At 44.3% G+C, this 18255-nt stretch overlaps 1 protein-coding gene across 4 annotated transcripts in view; it reads right to left on the reverse strand.

Moving 5' to 3' along the window:
* Positions 11249 to 18255, reverse strand: part of MECOM (MDS1 and EVI1 complex locus) — a 302145-nt gene continuing 295138 nt past the window's right edge. For all 4 annotated transcript variants that reach the window (XM_021396339.1, XM_021396338.1, XM_021396336.1 and 1 more), the window contains 4 exons: positions 17264 to 17408; positions 14626 to 14862; positions 13629 to 13815; positions 11249 to 12718 (listed from right to left, as the gene is read on the reverse strand). In XM_021396339.1, the coding sequence (XP_021252014.1) occupies positions 12584 to 12718; positions 13629 to 13815; positions 14626 to 14862; positions 17264 to 17408 (704 nt within the window). In that variant the 3' untranslated portion in view covers positions 11249 to 12583. The remainder of the gene's footprint in view (positions 12719 to 13628; positions 13816 to 14625; positions 14863 to 17263; positions 17409 to 18255) is intronic.

An 18255-nucleotide genomic window follows, 5' to 3' on the forward strand; every position in this document is an offset into this window, starting at 1 on the left:
AGGTATTTGGCCGTGCTTTCCCAAACAGTGAGACAATAGCTGCTGAAGCAAAGACAGTGGAAGGAAAAAAAACCCCTGCAATTACCTAGACTTTGATGATTCCTTCTGTTTGTGCCAGTATTCAATAAACCCTCAAATTGCATGCTGTAGCAGGAGAGTGAATTTACTGCAGCCAAAATCGTATGAGTGCAATGAATCAAGACAAGCCTTTCTGCACTGCTCAGGTCTGGCTCGTGTATAATGCTCCACGTACGAGTGCATACTCTGTTTCTTATACTTGGCGTAATTGAAAAGAATGGCAAAGCAGAATTTCCAAATTGGGATAGTCGCTACCAGCTAATTAAGCAAAACTTGCTGCCAAAGCCTGGGAGCATCACGAGTATATCACTGCTGCTGTCTGCCCGGCAAGGCGAGCAGGCAGAAGTGCCTTAGCTCCTGCCTGTTTCTTGGCTTCTCAAACAGGCAGTGAATAGGCAAAAAAAATGCATTTGCTCCCCAGTACCAGCCAACAAGGAGCTGCGGTAGCCCAGAGCTTGTATACTCGGCTGTAGAGAGCCCTGACAACAGTTGGAAATCCTCTTACTGGAGAATGTGTAATTGCCCAGGGTCACTTCCAGTTGGCAACTGGCTCTTTACTGTAATTTGTTTTGAAAAAAGCCACTTCTGACCCACAGGAGGGAACGCCAGCAGTTCCCCCGAACAGCCACGAGAGAGCAGCCGGCAATTAGGGCTGGGAAAGCTCTGCACTTCTCTGCAAAGAAAAATAAACCACGGGCAACATGAAGAGAAATCTGTCGCAGGATTCCCTCTTCGCATCGCTGTCTTTGAACCAAACTGCAGTCGGACGTGCGAGGCAGTTCACTACAGCCTCGTTACCTGTTTGGAGCCCCAGTTTGCTCTGAGGTTTAGCTGTGGAGCAGCACATCGGGGCAGCAGCTGTAAAATACTGCCCCAGTGCAGGAGATAGAAGGGTTTGCTCCCAGTTTATGGTATTCTTGGTCAAAGCCAAATGCTGCCTAATGACTGCTGGCAACGTCGACAGCCGTTTAGCAGCAGCTAGCTCTTACCTAACTTGTCCATTTTCTTGCGTGCCGAATAAAACTCAGGCATCAGCTGATCAAAGAGCCTGCCCATGAAATGCAGCTGAAAGAAGTTTTCCACACTTTATTTCTCACATGTTAGATACATTGATACGGACAAGAAACGCTGTGCTTACAAGCAGGGCTCTGGGTGGAAGGGTCCTTCACCCTTCTCCATCCCCATGGGGCACATTTCTGGGCTCTCACGAGAAGAATTGCAGCATTCGTGGCGGCAGCCAAAGCCTCCGTTGTTTTTTGAGAAGCTTATGCCAGCTTTACCGTAAGGACCGGGGTGAGCTCTGAGAAGAAGACGCACAAATAAGAAGTAATGGAAAATCTTTTACATAAAGGCTTCGTGTTCCTGGACAGTGCTTTCAGACGTGCCAGATAGTATTAAAAAAAAAAAAAAAGAAAAAAAAAAGAAAATGCAGAAAGCTCTGCCCCTAAGCCTCAGATCACATATGAATCATGTCGTTCACGAAGCACGTGTTTGTTCGTGCGGTCAGCGGGGAACATATTTTTGCAGGCATGTCAGAGTGGCCGTGGGGCTGCAGTGCAGGTCTGGGGCAAGGTGCCCAGCCAAACACCGTGCCAGCCTTGAGCATCCCCCAGGGTCCAGGCAGGGATCTTTGTCCTTCTGCTGGGCAGGTGGCTGTCCTCCCTTCGGTGGAGACGTTTTTTTGCTCCCAGGTCAGAATTTGGGAACACTGATGGTCAGTAAGGCAGAGAGAAGATGCATATGGCTGGAAGGTTTGTAAAGGGGATGGGGTGGTTTGCCCCACAGCCTCGAGGCACCCAGTTCCTAGTGAGGAGCCTTTGGCAGCATCAGCCCTGCTGTCCAGTACTGTCAAGGTGGAACCTTTCAATAGGAATTAAAAAAAAAAAAAATAGAAACAACAGACAGTTTAACTGGTGATTAAACACCAATACTGCTCGTTTTGTATTTGGCTGCCCACTGCAGAGATGCTCTGGCTCCAGTAATTCAAGCAGTTTCTTATGACTTGAGTTCAAACCCAAGCAACACCAGCAGAAGCTCTGCCATGCACCTGCCTGCACTGGTATAGCAGTGCACACACTCAGGCATGAGCACAAGGACCTTTAACCAGGGCTAATTTGAAAGCATCTCCTTGTTCCCAGCGTTACTCACAGCTGCTGTAGCTGCTGCCGTCCGTTGGGTGAGCAATGAATGGTATCTCCCAAACTGTGCAAGTGTAAGTCTATAAAATCAGAGAGGAGTGAAAAACTGCAGAACGTGCAAAGCCGTGTTTGAAACCATGTCAAGTCCAGGAGTATTTCCAATCCTGCCTTTGGGAAAGTCAGCCCCTAACTCAGCTGTTACATCACTCAGAGTACTGCGTGGAGGAGGACCCCTAATTAGGACTGGACTTACGCATGAGAGAAAGGATGAGAAAGCAAAATCTTGGTTAATCCAAAGGGTTTAAGTTAGTGTAGATACATTCAGCTGGTGGAGGTGAGATGGTTGATTCAATACCAGGCGCCAAAAAAACGTACCAGAAGGTGCTTTGAAAGACTTCCATGATGTTTACTGGGAAGAGGAAGAACCCTCCAAGTGAAGGATAGAATGAGTCTACCTCTTTCAGTAAGTTTGGGTTTATTGAAGGGCAATAACAAACACTGCAGGTGATGCCGCAGGGTGCCAAGCAGCCAGCGCTCAGCGAGGGCTCACGAGGGTTCTCCCTCCATCCACTTGATCATCCTCGAGTGCTTTCAGAAGTTAAAATTCCTCCTTCGGCTCTATCTCACAGCCAGGAAATGCTGTTTATATATGTCAGCAGCAAAGAGATCTTAACTGAATCTGTACAAGCGACGTTCTGAGTTCAGAGAGCAAAAATAATCGTTCCAAAAATGTGCTTGGGTTGAAATGGAGCTAGGATTGCAAAACTCGGGTGGGTGATGGTGTGGGCTGACGGGCAGGCTGCTAAAGACACCTTCTGGATCTGTTCTAGGAATTGCTTATTAACCGCTTCGATAATAAACAGAGAGATTAAGAGCATGTCATAAAAGCAAATCCCGTGAATGTTTCACTCGATCTCCTCGAGCACGACACGTTTATTTCCATTCAGAAAAAAGCCCTCCGTTGCCGACTCCGTAACGTGATGCAATGTTTGCTTCAGTTAATGATTTTTAAAGATCTTTCGTTGGCCGTTTAATGCCGTAAATGCTATAACTGCAGCTGAGATTGGAGGGATGGGTTTGCTTTCTTCCATGTAAACACTGTCAGAGGAATTGAAAGTCTTATTTTAATCTTTATCAGCCACTTTCGGGATGGCCACGCGCACCAAAACCGGCGTCCAGCGACGTCGCAACGAAATGTTGCTGCAGGCCTGATGCTGCAAAGCAAGTAAGTGATTTACTGCTGTACGTGGCTTCACGTGTGCTTCTGTATTAGCAGCACTGGCCCCAGAGGCAGGGGCTGCTTTCAGAAGGTGCTGAGCAATGAATTATTTTAGGGCTCTTATGCAGCAGACGCTGGCTACTAAGTGGTTGCTTGCTCAGCCTCTTAAGTGTGGTTTTAGCAGTAAAGATGCCTATTTCAACTTCACCTCTGAGGGAAATGTCCTGGCGTATTTAATGTAAGCTTAATTGCATTTTAACCCTTTCTTTAAGTCATGTTAAACTCGGGGCTCTGGCTGCTGAGATTAAGCAGAAAAGCGCTCACGTGTCATTCGGTTAACTCACCCAACTCTGCAGAGACAGGGGGCTTAACAAGAAACACTTGGCACTTAAGAAGGTTTTCATTTCTGCTCCGAGCTAAAAATTACTTCTCACGTCTGAATTCTGAAGTGTGTGAAGAAAATGCATGAGTAGCTGGTTCTTTCCTCAGCCTTAAGAAAATAAGTTAGAGTGGGTCCTTGCAATCTGCAGATACTTGTGCTTCCAGGATTGTTTCAAGATACAATTGTTAGGCATGTTTAAAAAAGAAAAAAAGGATCTTTCAAGAGCTCATTTCCCAGAACATTACCAGCCAGCAGCCTTTATGGGTTTACACCACAGAGCAATTGTTGACTAATACTATGTGCTTTGTAAAAAAAAAAAAAAAAAAAAAAGAAGAAACAAACTGTTATATGTTTTTTTGTTGAGATATATTTAGAGAGCTTTCTTATTGTTAAGAGCTTTAGGAACAATAATCAGTGGTATGTCATTCTGGTATTGTTAGCAAAGTCCTTTCTATTGAATTTTCAAGATGTTGTAAAGTGAGATTATGTGAGTAGCACCTCTGGACACTTTTTCCCATCATTGTGTTGGTATCAATCGCTGACTTCCACTGTTTCTCCTGGTATTAAATGAAAATGTTGTTTCCCACTACGCTGATTGGAGGCTTTATAATGCATGACATAACTGATAACCCTACTGAGATTATGCATTGTAGGATTCGAGCTGCACGAGAAATTTGGACAACAAAGTAGGTGGCCACTCTGACTGGGAGACGGAGTTTAAAAGAAAACGTACCGGGATCATTGTTTCAGCTGAAACTAAGAAACATTATAAATGGATAATTTGTGAGGCCGGTCCTTCAGGTTTGGGAGAATTTATTATTATTTTTCTTTTTTTTTTTTACCGTGGGGAAGGGGATAGAATGTATTTTCCAATGGCAAAGTGCTGCCCCCAGCCTTTTCATCCCCAGCGGAGCTGTGTTATAGCAGAAACCAACACCCTGCTGAGGCTTCTGACATTTTCCAAAGAGGAAATATTAAAAATTCAGTGGCAGAGTGGAGGAGAAGGAAGTTATGTTTTGGAACTAGCGGCGAGCTGAGAAAGCCAGATTTTTTGACTCTATAATAAAAAGTGAAAATAATGAGAGGCTTTGAGCTAGCTCCTGTCTTACACACACCACCAGTATCTGAGCAACAGAAAGACCGATATAAGGAGTTCCCTTATAGATGCTTTTGGCCCGTACCAGTTCCATTACACCATGTCAGGTTGCTTTGGTTTCACACTCATGCCTCAGAGGGATTTCTGGGGGTGGCTGAGCCATTCCAACACTGCTGTGCCACCCTGATGATTACTTAAACACATTTCTTCTCCTAGCATCACGCCATATTTACGCTGCTTAAAGATTTTTGTTGTTTTACGTTGGTGTCAGTATTTGGATTTACCCCAGCCCCAGCTCCTGCTCTCCTTGTTCTTGCAGCGAAGTTCCTTCCAGCACAAGCAGAGCTTGGCTTACAATTGGCTCCAGGGGGAAGGAGAGGTCACCATGACTTTCCATGTGTCCTTCTTTACAAGTAAGGAAGGAAAGCATGGTGAAAATCCAGTTACCAGTCCTGCTCCTCCACTCCAGCTTCTCACCATGGTCTGTACACTGAGCAACAAATTCACTGGGACAGATTCTGACCTGATTCTGGCATTCCTCAGCTGACAAGGTGTCAGCTCCAAAAACTAGTTCTTGATCTCCCATTCTAGGTTTTTATGGATGAGTGTAAAGCTGGAGCGGGCTGCTCCACGCAGTGGTTAAGGTTTTAATAGCTCTTAAGTAATAAAACTAGCATAACAGCTTCCAAAAAGAGTACCAGGGAATCAGCTCTGAAAGTAATGAAGGTCTTTACTTTGTTAGAGTGAATTGCAAAGGGTTTTGTGGCTTGTGGTTGCACTGAACAGAGATTCTGGGGACCCTTCGGATGAAGTTATTACTGCACAGTTGTGATTGCAGCCAACCAGACTTCACATCTTTGGGAGTCCCCTGCTGAGAAAGGGCAAGCACGGCCATGCACACGTCGTGCTGTTACGTTGCACAGGGACTTCACGTTGTTCCTAGGGTTGCAAAGTCCCTCCTTCACGGTGTGAGTATGGTGCTGGATATAACGTGCTCCAATTTACAGGCACATCTTCTCTGTCTTCTTTTGAATAATTTGCTTTTTTCCAGTCTATTCAGTAAATCTTAAGGAACGAGCTGCAGCAGGACGATTCTTCCGAGTTTAACATTGGCCTAGTGTCCTATTCAATTTTTAAAAATACTGAGGTTGTTTTTACAGATCAGTTTTTGCAAGGGAACAATGTAATGCCGTAAGAGGTCCTTGCTTTTTTGTTGCTGATGTTTTCCTCCTCTGGAAGGACAAAGGCACACAGTGTTCTCCTGGGGGCTGCGGGGACGTTTGGGAAGAACCCAGCCGCTGTTTGTCCGACCAGCGTCAGCCAGGAGGGACTGGAGGCTCAAAAAGATCCCCGGCCATGCTCAGCCTGCAGGCAGATTGGTGAGAAGATACAGCAGGTGGGTGAGTAACAGGCCTGGTGGAAGCAGGAGAGAGGTTTGGGTGCAGTGAAACACGTGGCTCCGTAATTTGGATGAACCATTTTTAAATGAAGACCCTGCTCTGCCCTCCAGTGTTTCGTGTTTGTTGTTCGTAGGGATCTGAAATTGAGCCCTCTGCTTGGGGTTCCCACACAAATCCTGCTGAAATTCTGGGTTTAAAGCCTCAGTTTGCTTCAGTTCATCTCCACATCTCAGCTCACGCCTTTTTTTTCCGAGTGCTTTAGCACTTGAGCTGCAATAAGAATGGTTACTATGCATTTTGGGAGCCTACTGAGTAGACACGTCTGGGGACACGGAAATCGAATGAAGGGCAGAAAATTCTCAAAATCGTGTCATGTTTCGCAGTCCTTCAGGCTGTGATCACACCTGGGTGACACGGGGCCAGGCCCACGCTCCAGAGACACAAACATGGCGGCTGGGGGCACGGCGCCCAGCCCTGAATCCTGCCACAGGTGCCTGAAGGCTTCTTGGGCTGCAGGACCACACGGCCATCTGGTGGCTTACCACCCTGAGCTGTTTCATCCACTGTTAGTAAAAGGAGTTCTCACTCCACTTAACCTCTTCCAGGTGCTTTTGGAGCCTGGCTTCCCATGCAGCAGCCCTGAGGAGCAGTCATGGTGGAGTAGAACCCCAGCACAGGCCTGGGCCAGGGGCCGTGCTGCTGAGTGACCACGTCCCGCTGCTGCGGGCCTCAGCCCAATTAGCTTGGGGCTGCCCAGACCCTAATTGGGCCTGACATGTGCCTTTTTAAAGAGACTCCCCAGGAATTAAAGTGCTACTTCTACAGTTTGAGTTGGCTGGGGATGCGAAACGTGACACGATTTTGAGAATTTTCTGCACTTACCATGAAACAAATACGCCACAGGTATCAAGCGGGCTTTGTTTGGGGGCTATAATCGTATTACAAATTGAACATTTCCACATGTGTGTGCTGGCAAATCCACCCTCTGCTATCTCACACATATCTGCCCCAAGGTACAGATGCTGAGGTCTTGACACAGCATAATGCAGATCGAAATATATTTCCCAGATTGCCTTAGCGCATGCTAATGAAAACGAGGAATAAGGGCTGAAAGAAGCAGCTGTTTAAAATTTTCTTCAATCCCAGAAAATCAACTTCTTAATTACTGATAATTTAGCATCAAAATGACCACTAACCCCTTTCTCCCACCAGACCCTCCTGCGTGGGGAGCCCTGCTTCCAGACTCTCAGGCAAAACTTCTCCTTGGCAGTGCAGCATTTCATCACGTTTCTTTAGCCTTTCTGGAATTAATTAGTATTCAAATAAAGCAGGAGAAAGGAGGAACCTTTCTGAAGGGACCTTCTTGCAGACCCTCCAGTCAAGCGGGCCGGTCGCAGCAGTGCTTTTATATTTGCACAGCACCTTTCATGATGAAAGGTTCTAAAAACTTCCCTGAGTGGATTTACAGATGCAAACAGCCTCGGCTGTCACACAGTCACCCTGCATTGAATTAAAAGGAGCCTCTGCTTGCAGGATGCCGTGGCACAGAGCTCTGTGTTGGCTTATGGTCGTCCTCAGGGGCACTTGGTCCCCAAAAAATGCAGCTGGCAGATTTGGGAAAAAGGCTCCAGTCCCGCAAGTTCCTGTCTGTGGGGCCTCGTTTCAGGGTTTATTTAAACGTTATCCTGATTAAAATCTCGATTCTGGAAAAATGGTAAAATTTGCTTAAAATTGTTTTCCTCTGACAACAAATGAATCTAAGTCGGGAAGGAGGGACGGAAAAGAAAAACGGAATATAGTGTATTTTTTTAGGTTTTGTTACTCGTTCTCCCCTTATCCTGCTCCCCAGACTTCGTTAAGTGAATCTGAACTGTAAAGCTGAGCATTTCCTAATGTTGGCACCATTTTCTACATCGAAACAAAAGATGAATTAATAAGACCAGTGGAAGCCACATACTAGGTATACTCATAAAACTTACACAGACTTTCAATGGGATGGGAAGAGGATGGTTTTGGCCGGGATTCAGAATACATTTTTCTTCCAACTGGAATCCTTGGCAAGGTACGTGGTCTTTGACATGGAGAAAGGCTCTTCTGTTTGGTGCGAGAGGGATGTGTTTTGTTTAAATCATTACTGGAAGCATCTTTAAACTCAAGCAGCTTTTCCGCGCCGCTCCGTGACTGACCGGCAAAACCACAAATGAGACTTAATGCGGCTGGAAGGCAGCGCGGGGCGGGGAAAGGATCCAGGAGCTCGCAGAGATCCTGCGTGCGCCTGAGAAAGGGGGAACTGACAGAAAGTTTTGAAGTTCAAGACGTGAACGCAGCAAGCGGCCAAACTGAACCTCCGAGCTGAAGCAGCCTCTCAAATGGTTTTATAACAACTTCCCCTCCCGTTACGCCGCAAACGCGGCTGTTAACGCAGTGAGGCAGTGGGGCTGAGACAGGAGCAGCGGCTCGGACTTGTGTGCTAGCGAGGGTCTGGGCCAGGGTGAGCTATTGATTAATCATCTTGTCACGCTGGTGCTTTGTTATATTCTGTAGATAGAAACCGAGGCACTAATACGCTGCTCCATCCCGTAGTGAGTCTGCTGTATCGCATGGGAACGATTTGTTGACTTATGGAAAACTACTACAGTGGGCTGAACAGTAGGATGATGCTGAAACAAGCTGAAGGGATTTTTTATTTAAAACTACTCGAATAACTCTTTTCTTAAAAAAAAATCACTGCAACAAAAGGCCAGAAACTTGGGTCTTCACTTAGCAAGCTGGGCAAGTGTATATTTGTTCCTATCTACATGGGGAGGTTTAGGGAAGTTACGACAAACAAAAGAACTGCCCAGTGTTCTTCATTTATGAGGGAGATGAGGTAGCTGGTGAAATCTTGGTTTGCTTTTCAGTTGTTCCTCTCTGTAAATAACAATGCTGTTGAGAAAAGGCAGTGAAAGTCAAGGTCATGGTAAGGTATCTAAATGACATTGAAGGACCCGTAGAGATAAATCTGTCTCCCTTTGTTCCAAGCTTTGTGTTTTCATTTCCAAGTATCTCACTAGCACTAGAGGACTGCAAGTCAGACGTAGTTTTCTGTACTACAAACTCATTTGTTTCTTGGTACGTTGCAAAATATTTTTTACTACCCTACAGGGATCATCATAAATTAAGGAGAAGAAAAAAGCCCTTCACAAGTAAGTCTAGGTGAATAACAGTCATACATCAAGATGATCAAAGTGGTGAGTTTTCTTCCTCTTCTTTGAAATCCCTATGTTTTAACTGGCCTGAGTGGCCCTTCTCAACATGGTTCCAAGCCCAGCACGTTGTCTACCCCCTCTGTCTACCCCACCCCACACATAGACCCTCCCCATACATGGGGAACCTCCCCAAGGGTCAGCAGACTCAGGCATGCGTCGGTTAAAATAGCCCTGCAGCTCAGCTCAACAAGGCCCTTCCTTGACAGTTATATGATGGGAGAGTGCTAAGTAACCCAGAACATGAAACCCAGGGGAAGCTGTCCCACCCTATCCCCACCTTCCAAAAAAACCCTTTCATCTAGGTCAGGTGAGGGCAGAGCTGATAAGAACTGTCACTGCATCAAATTAAAGGAGAAAACGATCTGGAAAGTTGTTTGCAGATAAAACTTGACTGATTAATCTATTTGTTCCCTTTATTTGGCAGAAACTTAAAACCGAGTTCCACGGTGACTTTAACTGCATGAAAAATAATGGGCTATTTATGCAATTATCTGCACGTACCTGACCGTTGGCTCAGGCCAATGAAGTGAGGACAAGACCATGAAAGCAGGCTTTTTATATATTTATTTTTTCCTTTTTTTTTTTTTTTTTCCAGGTGTGGTTTCGGTGAGAATCACAGGCCTGTAGGTCACAGCTTGCCATTGACATGTGCTCCATGCTCGGGAGCTGGCAGTGCCACCCTAGGCAGTCCGTGCCCGTCCTTGCTGTGTTCAGCCATGCCAGTGCCCATGCTGCTGCCTGGTGGTAATCAGGTGAGTCAGACCAGAAGGCAAGAATGACATCCTGGTATCCTAAAATGCAACTTAGCACCTGATGAACTATGAGAACTCTAGGCATTAAACAGGTGAATGCAGTTGTGCTGCTTGGGGGGGGGTCTCTGGCCAGCAGGACCTTTGCATGCCTTTGCACTGTGCTGAAGGCCTCTGGCTTCATTGTACTTCTGGCTTTATTGGTGCCAAATTTAACCCAGCCTCCCACAGATCCTAGCCCCTAAATGTTCCTTTCCCACTGAACAGTGCTGTATCTTTGCATGTGGTTACTGCACTGGGACAGTGCGAATGAGCTTATGCCAGCTTCCTTCCATCTGGTGACAGCAACCCTTGGTCCTATTGCAAAAAGAAAGAAAAACAAGACTCTGCAGCGTGTCACATCGACTCTGGTGAGACACTGAAACGTGAAGGGTAGCCGGGAGCTGTAGCTGCAAAGGGCAAGTCTGGGGGGGTGGTGGGAGGGACATCCTCACCATCCCCTTTGAACCCTCCAGAAGTGTACTGAGATTTGGGGTTGCCAAAAAGTGGGAAGTTGGACGCTCAGATTTTGGGGTTGACCAAGCCCAAGCTGCTGCACCCCACGCCGTGGTTACTGTCAGCGCTGCGGACACACAGGAGTGCCCTCTTCACTGCCCACACTGCAGATGAAAAAGGAAATTTTTGACCTGACCCAGACCAAAAAAAAAAAAAAAACCAAAAGGTAAGAGATTCCTTCAGTTTTGTAGTCCTTTATTTTTTTTTTTTTTTAAGTTGATCCTCCCATAGTAATGTACTGAAATGCGTAACAGTTACATTGTACAAAGCATTTAAAGAAAGTACCTCAACTTGCCGATTATTTCAAAATGAGATTATAAACAAAAGGAAAAAAGAAATCTGGTCCCTCACTAAAGGCCAAAAAAACCCCAAAAATAACTGAATGCCTTCCGTTCTTTCTTTATTTTTTTTTTTTAAAACATAAATTTGGAACACTTCATCTTACAAATAGGATTAACATGAACATAACATCACACAAGCTCGCAGACAACCAGCATAAAATATCGGGTACAGTTTTTAATCAGAAGAATCATGCTTTCATGAAGAAATCATAACTGTTTATACAATTGAATCAATTTACTGTATTACAAAAAAAAAAAAAAAAAACTAAGTCGCATCTATTAGTTATTTAGTTCATTAAAAGGAAAAATAAAAATAAAAGAGGAATGTAAGAAAATTTCAAACACTGTTTTGCACTCCCATATACACAGATCAGTTCACCTCACTTTTTTAAGTACATGGGTGCCTACATCATGACGCAGTGGGGGACTGGAGCAGTGCTGTTTGTTACAGGAACAGTGCTATTGGAATCAACAAACGTTTGTTTGCCAACAAATAAATACATGGTACACACAACACAAAGGAGGAATGAGAGGGAAAGGGGGAAAGGAAGCAACACAACGAAGTAGTGACATGATTGTCTAAAATTAAAATCTCCTTACAATGATTGGAACTAGTGGTGCTGTCGATGGACGCGGTGCTTTCACGGAATTATCGGGATGATTTCGCTTCTCGGAGTAGTGAACATTCATAGTTTACAATATACACAAGCCTCTTATGTATTGTTTCTCATAGTTCTTTTTTTTTTTTTTCTTTTTTTTTTTCTTGTTTTTCCTTTTTTTTTTTTAACAATGCAGTTGAGAAGGCAAAAGAATTACGGAGAGAACAAAATATTCCCTGTTAACTTCTTTCTACATTTATGATGGATAGTGTGCATTCGATATATCTATTTTCTTTCTTCCTTTGAAGGGCTAAAATGCATAAAGCTTTAATGAAGAGATTTGTACATAAAAGCAACTGTTCCCAATCCCGTGTCAAACTATTTTATACAAAAAAGAAAATCAATTCAGTTACTACTTTAAAGGAGTGCCCGTGTGTGTATCAATGCAGTCTTAACCCTTTTGCCCCTGCCTCTCAAAGCCGGGTGAACTGGAAGACACTTTTTCCCGGCCCCGGTTTACATAATCCACTGAAACTCTTTTTTTAAGTCGCATTGATCCTCCAGAAGTCAGCAGCTGCCTTTGCTGTGCAAAACAAAATATTGAGAATAAATAGTTTCTTTCTTTTTAAAATTATTCAGTTTAAGGTCACCAGACTTTAAATGAGTGACCCTGCAGATTTATAAGGCATTCTGCTCAGCAGTCTTTTAAATAGTCATCTATGAAAGAGCCATGCTACTGGTTTGGACTTGGTCCCATTCTTGGTAAGACTTCACAATGTCATACGTGACTGATGGATTGGATGGCGCTGGATTCTGCAGCAGCTCTCGCCATACTGTGCCACATATTGGGAGAATTGTGGGATGCAGAATGAAGGGAGTCCTTGTCGGAGAGAGAGAGCATCATGGCATACGCCTGGATGGGGAAAGAAGGAGAAAGAAGAGGTCACGCTGCGGGTTCTCTGAGCTTAAAACCATGCAACTTCCATGTGGTTGAGGCGTCTTTTAGACCACCACTGGTATTCTGAGTTCAATGAAAAAAATCACAGTGCATGAGGTAAAACCACTGTCAGCATTTCCACTGACATTCGTGACTCACTAATACTATTATCTGAGCTTTCCTCTGGCTTCATGAAGCTCTGAAAAAAAACTTTGATAAAAGGCAAGGTCCCGCAGACTCATTTGCCTTCACGTTCTTGGCAAATAGGCTTTTTTCATGAGCCTGAAGAACCACGTTATCTTTTGGCTGCTACAGTATTTCACCAGCTACTACAGTCTCCTTTGCTGTGGCCTTCTCCACAGGTATATTCTGCATGTTTTAAAACAGGAATCTTACAGGGGCTAAAAAGATGCTTTTTAATTAATGTTTAAAAATATTCAAGAAATGCCACTTGAACATTGGCCCAGTTATCACTGTTTTTAAATCACGCCCATTGACCTAGATGAGGTAACATCAATAGACCTTAAAAAAACCACCACAAAGGCAAGCCAGCCAGAAGACCAAGCAGCATCCTTGCAGGGCTGCAGCTAAACTGCATGGCAGCCACATAAACACATGGGATGTCTGAAAGCAGGGAGAAGATTTCTTATCACAGCAGGAAGCAAAACAACAAAGAAGAAAGAAAATCCCCTGGTACTGGGGCCAGAGCACCCTGCGCTGTCTCACTCTGTACTGGGAGTGCAGTGGGAAGTTGGACGCTCAGATTTATGGAGGTGAAGCCCAGCCCTGCCTGACCAATCTGAAACGACTTGGCCTGCCACAGACTAACAGCTTAATCCTTTAGGTATTGGGTGACAATAACATTTTAACTGAGTTAAGCTTTTACCTGGGATTTGGATTTCCTGTACAATGGTTGTTTTAGGTCCTCTGGCAGCTGGGAAGTATTGAAAGCTGCCAATTCAGCTTCACTATATTGATTTTCTTCCATTTTCCTCATTTTGAGGCTATCTGTGAAGTGCCTTATGTGGTCCAAAGCTGAAAGTCCAGTCTTATTATACTCCTCCTCTTTATACCTACAAAAACACCACAGAGGTTATAGGGACTTTTAACATCAGTTAACTGGAGGCTGCCAGTGAACTGCTGTCGCTCAACACTTCTCAGACATTCACCTCTACTCCAGGGTTTGTAACCACCTGCACCAAAAACCACGTGTGCTGCAGAGCAGCCTGATAAGCAGGAGGTTTGAAGGAGCCCACAGAGCCCCTTGATGTCCTGCTGGTGATCTGGAGTGCACGGCCACGTTAGCCAAAGCACCCTTGGTAACATTCAGTGCTGCCCACCACCACCAGCTTGGGGTTTAAGGCTGATCCTCACTGCAATCCCTCTTCCTCTCAGATTTACACCTCTGATTTTTCTCCTTTTACAGGTTCATAAACCACCTCGCACTGTGGAACTACGGTCTGGAAACAAAAGGAACCGTATTTTCTATTCTAAAGAGGAGAGAGTGGGCAGCAGAGAGAGCAGAAGTGGGAGAGGCTGTCTCTCTTCTGGTGTCTCCACAGCCTTTCATGAGACCATTATGGGCTATTAGGGTATGCTTAAGGAGCAGATAACATATCTCCCAGGAACATTTCCTGTCTCACCCAGAACATGACAATAGCTCCCTGAGCACACTTATTTTTCCCCTCAGAGGCCACGGTTTGCATGAAGAGACTGAAAACAGGGCTGGTATTGACCAAAACACGGATGCATGTTGCTATCGTAACAGGAAAGTTGGCTACCTCGGACAGGTTCCCACGGCACACAGTTTGGTGCTGGCACTCTTGTATGGTTTATTGTTTTTATTTGTGTATCGAGCGAACCAATACTAGGAAGGAACCAACCTGCCAGGGGAAGCTTTGCAGTTCATGTCCAAAGTACTCGTTTCCTCGTAATCCTCCTCAGGAGTCCCCTCGTGCATGTCACTGGTGACAGGCTCTTTGACTGTTTTCCCTGCAATTTCACTTTCTTCATCTTCTTCGTCCATCATTACTTCATCTTCTGCCTCTTCGTCATCCAACAAATCTGAGTTCTGGCTGGTTACCATGGCTTTTTCATCCTTAAAGTGGCTGCCATTCATTCTGAAAGTACCAGAAGAAACAAACGCGATCATCAAAAATCACTCGTGAAAGCTCGGTACCAGTGGACTGTCAGAGACGGATCTAAAAAGGATGTGCCAGTAAAATAATATAATTTCCCAAGGGAAAAAACGCCTGTATTATTTATCTTCCTGAACTTCAGACATTAGGTGTCACTGTAGAAAATGCCACTGGAAATCAGTGGGGCATTACAGTGCAATCAGCACGGGATTTTCCTGTCATCCTGAGAGCCTAAACTACTCTTCAAGAGGAGGGATGTTCAGATATCCGTTCCAGATTTTCTCACGCATTATTTCATCTCCTATTTCCAATCATGTATGTAGTCTAGGCAAAACAACTCATTGACTTTTAGCAGAAGCCGTAGGGGTCAAGAAACTCTGAAAATCAGATCTGGCATTTTCAGCAGTGACATCCAATACTGCGTTCAGCGTTTTAAAGTCAAAATTACATGGATAATTAATTTTGCACACCACCATCCATTTGGAAGCCATATTACTTAACGTATGGATTACATACATGGGAACCTAAGTGGTTCAGCTGAAGACCCAAAGAGTTGTCTGTAATATTGCCTCCACACTGAACTGCATTACTGACTGATTTGAAGAATTAAAGAAAGATCACAAAACATTTTAAATGAGAAGTCTTTAGTCTTGTGAAATGAGCACATGGAGAACCCTTCGGTCCAATACACTGTTACTGCATTGTCTCTTGCTTTCAGACTTTTCTTAACTACTTCCTATGGGATCTTCTCAAGGACGTAACTTCCATGCTGTAGTAGGGGTTTACTTGCTAATGGCCTCAGCCATCAGGATTGGGTCTACATGCAGCTGCATCACGTCCACTGCATTAATTGAGTGCTAACAACACTCAGCACAACTACGGCATCAGCAAACACAAGGCCAGAAGCACTGGGGATAAGACAGGAGCCGCATGAATGCACGCCACCAGCCTATCTGCTCCGCTGCTTTACGTAGCATGGAGGCCTTGATTCAGCTATTGTTCTCATTGTGCAAAAGGTCCCTACTCTTCCAGGAATACAGTTACAAAAATGGAAACCTTATTGTCCGCCCGCAGTTTGTGTCAGACTGCATGTGCTTCAAACTGTGTGGGACAACGTGGAATATACCAACAGTTCTAGCTAGATGAGGATGAGACCTATCAGCATATTTGATATCTACTGGAAGACTCACTGTTGTAACAGATGTACGTTCTTGTGGAGGACATTCAAGTGAAAGATAGTTTATTACACAACAGCACAAATTTCCTCAACACAACAGTTTTATCTATTTTCTGAGCAAATTCCAGCTGATTGTCACAAGCCTTACTGGGGAACGGTCTGTTTATATCACAGTATCAAAAATCTGAGGCTATCCAGAGCCGGGAGAGCTGGAGCAACCACCCCCCTCTCTAAGTTAATCAGAGCAGTATCTCTTTATCATCCTTTATTTAAATAGGCAGATACAAGGAATTGCTGAGCATAGCTTGGGCTGCCAGCTTGTTTGTTATGCTCGATTGGGGCTGCTAGGAATGAGAGGGAGATGGACTACAACCAAAGTAACAAAAGCCATGTGATTAAGAAAACAGATTCTCTAATTATGCTTTCAAATGCAGCAATTTGCCAGGGATAAAATATCCATCAAAAGCAGTCCGAAGTGCCAAATTTAGAAAGGAAACACTGCATAACCCAGCAACCTTTTTGCTTTGCTGACTTCCTGTTGGAGGACATGTTGAGACCAGATGTGCAAAGAAAAAATCCCAAGCCCTCATTGCCAATCAAGATGGAATGAAATTTGAATATGCATGTAATCACTTAATCCAGTACTTGCAGGGAAATTTTGTTATGTCCACCATTTTTATGCCCTCACAAAGACATCTGGAAATGGAGAAGACAGTGAAGTTTGTCACCAACAGTAAGAAGGTTTTGATGTCGATAATGTAATGCCAACTCGAAAGCATAAATAATTCATAATGCAAAACCAGTCTCACAGAAATGTGTATAGCTGATATGTGTATCCCTGTTACAGCCTTTTTAGCTGAGCTATAATTTTTATTAGCTGAAAATACTTAGAAATGGCCTCTCTTCTACTAGCTTAAAAGGCCTGAAACACACCATACTTAATAAATCTTAATAGCTGTTTTCACCTACCCACAGCCTCACTGATGTTTTTGCTAGCAAGCATCTTTCTTGGCACTGACTTAGTTGCAGAACTGGACTTTTTAGACTTAATGTTCCATTTCATTTAAGAATTGAGCTTACTCTACTTTATTAACTACACGCTTAAATTGCATTTAACTAATCCTGCCATGCTTAGATACTGGATGTAGGGTTCACCCATTCTGCTGCGAACGTAAAACAAAGGAAATTTTAGCAGTCACTGCTTACCTGTCCTCTGAGTTTCGGGGGGATTGATTGTTGTGGTTGCTGTTTCCAATAAAATTCCTAATTTCTGTGAAGTAAGAATCTTCCTTGTCGTCTAGGATGGCCCCTGTGCTTTCCAGTTCTGAGTGAGGTGAAGATGTTGCAGTACCTTAATAGGAGAAATAAAGGACTTGCGTTGTTGCTCATTTATATTTTCTACATTGTATTTTCTAAATTAAATTGAAACAGAATTTTAATGGTGGTTAAACTGGTTGAGACCCAGTGAGAGCTGTTCGTGGTGCTCCACCAGCTTTTAGCTGTAAAAATGGCACTTAGAAGGGAGGAGTTATTATCCACAGGCTAAGGTAGTTCCCAGTTAGAATGACTATTTCCACTTATCTTTTGTGTTACCCTACAGCTTCAATACCATCAGACAACAACCGTGCTAAACCAATGCCTGAACTGAGCAAATGGAACTTAATTTTAGTGACTAATTATGTAGATTTCCATAAAGTATGAAGCAGGCATTGACATAACCATCCAGGTTTGTTAGCACTGAGAGAGACCAGTGGCAGACATCTTTGTGAGCTGGGGAACGGACAGCTCAGCCTTCAGTTCATGTACCTGGTTATTTCCACTGGAGCAAAAAGCAGACTGAAAAGTCTGCAGAGGTTTTATGAAACCTGGCAGATACCTAAAGCAGGCCAGCAATACTCAGTACAGACCGCTGCCTCTGCTGCTGCTGGGAGGTGACAAACTTGCTTTGGGGCATTTACCTCCATCGCGGGGATTTTCAGCTCCTGACAGTGGGAATATTTTACAGTGTGCCAAGAAAATCTTTGAGGGTACCCCCTGAGACTCTAAAGCTGGGATGTCTATCGACAGCCAAATCACTGGGATTCAACCAATTTTCCCTGTCTGTTCGCACAATGTTCTGGTTGGCTTAATTAAAGCCAAAAGAAAAGTCATCATCCAGCGGTATTAAGTTATACAAGAGCAGAGTTTATGCTGGGATT

This window comes from Numida meleagris, chromosome 4, assembly GCF_002078875.1.
Source record: "Numida meleagris isolate 19003 breed g44 Domestic line chromosome 4, NumMel1.0, whole genome shotgun sequence".
Classification (NCBI taxonomy): Eukaryota; Metazoa; Chordata; class Aves; order Galliformes; family Numididae; genus Numida; species Numida meleagris.